Here is a 2,514-nt window from a genome sequence, read left to right as displayed (position 1 = left end):
ATCCATCTCTATCCTTTCTGCTCCTTGCTAGCCGTTTGGCCTCCACCCCGCCGGCCGTCAAGCTCTCCCCCGCCCTCGACTCATCCATGCCGCCATCGAGCTCCTCCCACCCTCGACGCGCCCATGCCACCATCGAGCCCCGCACCCCCGACGCGCCCCCACCACCGTTGAGCTTCGCCCACGACTCATCCGCGCCGCCGTCGAGCTCTCTGCGTGCCGGGCCCGGCCTCCCGTCTCTCCTGCGGCCATCGGCCGCCTTTCCTCTCTACCCCCACCTCTCCTGCGCCCGCCGACCCCTGGCCGCCTCTCCTCTCCCGCGCCCACCGACCGCCGGCTGCCTCTCCTCTCCGCCTCGCACCTCAACACCCACCGGTGGCCGCTGCCGGCCGCCACCACCCCGCGCCCTTGAGCTACGTCGCGCTGGCGCCGCCCACCGCCTACTCCTTCTCCCTCGCCTCCTGCTCCCGGCCGTTTCTGCCGCCGCCCAGGCAGCCACCGCCGCTGGGCACCTACACATCCGCGCCGCCATCTTCCTTCACCCCACCTCACCCCGCGCAACTACCTTCCTCCACCCCTACCTTCTCCGCCGCCCGTCGTCCTTCGCTGCTGCCTCGTCTGGCCGCTCAGCGGCAAACTCGGGGCTTTGGTCCCGCGGATTGGGAGGAGCCGCGGGGAGCCATTTTTTTCGCTCCCGCACTTCCTTCTGGCTCCTCTTAGCACATTTTCAGGGGCTTCTGGAATAGCCGTTTGCCCTCCTACCGTTTGGTAGAGCTTCGACTTCTGCTGATGGAGAAGCTGCAGCCGAAGCCCTACCAAAGGGGGCTAGAATGGAGAACTAGGACTCTTGGAGTGCTCTGTTTGGAGAACTGAAACCTGTTTTGGAAGTTGCTTCTGTAGCCGGACCGCCGGAGAGCAACAAATCGGATTGTGAAAACAAATCCCTAGCATTTTTATTCCACACGATGATTGGTTGTGCCACAACTTAGGTGGTGTTTAGTTGGCTCAAATGTAACGTAATCTGATTACTGAAGGTAATGAATCCTATTACGTATGTTTGGTTGCGGTGGTTTGTAATCAATTTACACTGTAATCTAATCCCTATCTAAATAATATATATACAAGCTTGTTACCCCTCCTCCCCCACTGTAATCAGATACAACACCCACACCGTAATCTGATTACGTTACCAAAGTATAACCAAACAAAGAGGGTAATCACTCATTCCACCACTAAATACACTGTAATCTGATTCCCTTTGCGTTTACGTTACCTTAGCGCGAACCAAATACTATCTTATATTTTTACAACAAAACCGTAGCTAAAATACTGAATGGTTCACTGCACGGTGCAGCAAGCTAAACCTCACATCTCAAGTAGCCAATCTTGCTTTATTTCTCGGCAAAACAGAATCGGAAAATAAGCACGTAGCTCAGAGCCTCAGTGCTCGTGAGCGCGCGAGGCATGCCACGCTCATTTGCTTGCCTCCGGCGCCCCCGCCGCCGCGGCGTGCGCTTCCGTGAGCCTCTTCTTTCCCATCTCGACGAGGCGGTCGATCGGCGGCATGGCCGCCCGGGCCGCGTGGAGCGCGCGGAACCGGTCCACCCACGCTGCCAGCCGCGGCGTCCTTGCGGGGTCCACGATCCTCAGCCCGGTCGTCGGCTCCGACGCCTGTATCGCCGGCACGAACCCGCCGAGCGCGAGGTCCACGAACCCGACGCCTTCGCCGCCGAACCACCCCTCGCACCCCGAGCGCTGCTCCGCGTCCGCGAGCGCGCCTTCCAGGGCGTCCACCGCCGCGAGGGTCCGCGCCACCGCCGCCGCCTTGTCGTCCTCCGTCCCCGCCGCGTGGATCGCCAGCCACGAGCTCAGCAGCTGCACGCACGCGTGCGGTGACCGTAAGGTCTCAGGGTCATGGCGAATCGAGGCCTTATCACCCATCAGATTCAGGGCCAAGACAAAAGCATCCGGTCCTTACCTCGCCGTCAACGTAGGCGGCCCAGAATCGGGCGGCGGCGCGGCCGTGGGGATCGGCGGGTAGGAGCGGCGGGCTGGCTCCGGCGAAGGCCTCGTCGAGGTACTCCACGATGAGCATGGACTCGCACACCGGCTTGCCTGCGTGGAGGAGGACGGGGACCTTCTCGTGGACGGGGTTGGAGGCGAGGAGCAGCTCGCTCTTGTTGGTCAGGTCCTCCTCCACGTACTCGTAGTCCAGGCCCTTGAGGTGCAGCGCCACGCGCACCCGCAGCACGAAGGGGCTCGCCCACGCGCCCAGCACCTTGAGCTCGCGAGCTCCGGCAGCATCCATGTTGTCCCCGCAGGCCAGCCGAACCAAAGCTTTTCTTGGCTTCAACTCCAGGGAATAGTGTTGCCTCTGGCAGGCTCTGCTCCGGTCAAAACTAAGAGCCGATCAAATGCACGGAGCCTGGCCGGAACCTGGAAGTGATTATTTAAGTTTTGATAATTGGATTGGCTTTGGCTATTGGCGTCCTAGGATGCTGGCTGATCGAGTTGATT

General features: G+C 61.0%; 1 protein-coding gene across 1 annotated transcript; it reads right to left on the bottom strand.

Annotated features, from left to right (window-relative positions):
- Window positions 1–1,175: 1,175 nt before the first annotated feature.
- Window positions 1,176–2,514, bottom strand: LOC117855583 (probable glutathione S-transferase GSTU6). The gene is made up of 2 exons (XM_034737965.2): window positions 1,976–2,514; window positions 1,176–1,872 (listed from the first exon to the last, which is right to left on the bottom strand). Exons 1-2 carry the CDS (start codon window positions 2,303–2,305, stop codon window positions 1,471–1,473), a joined length of 732 nt encoding a protein of 243 aa, XP_034593856.1. The 5' UTR covers window positions 2,306–2,514; the 3' UTR covers window positions 1,176–1,470.

This window comes from Setaria viridis, chromosome 5, assembly GCF_005286985.2.
Source record: "Setaria viridis chromosome 5, Setaria_viridis_v4.0, whole genome shotgun sequence".
Taxonomy (NCBI): domain Eukaryota; kingdom Viridiplantae; phylum Streptophyta; class Magnoliopsida; order Poales; family Poaceae; genus Setaria; species Setaria viridis.
This window is presented reverse-complemented; position numbering and strand designations above follow the sequence as displayed.

What these genes read in the sequence shown, in the direction of transcription:
- LOC117855583 (XM_034737965.2), bottom strand. Translation starts at nt 2,305, where the DNA reads ATGGATGCTGCCGGAGCTCGCGAGCTCAAGGTGCTGGGCGCGTGGGCG. An exon ending in CCGCCTACGTTGACGGCGAG is followed by an intron (nt 1,873 to 1,975) that starts GTAAGGACCGGA and finishes GCGTGCGTGCAG; the next exon opens with CTGCTGAGCTCGTGGCTGGC.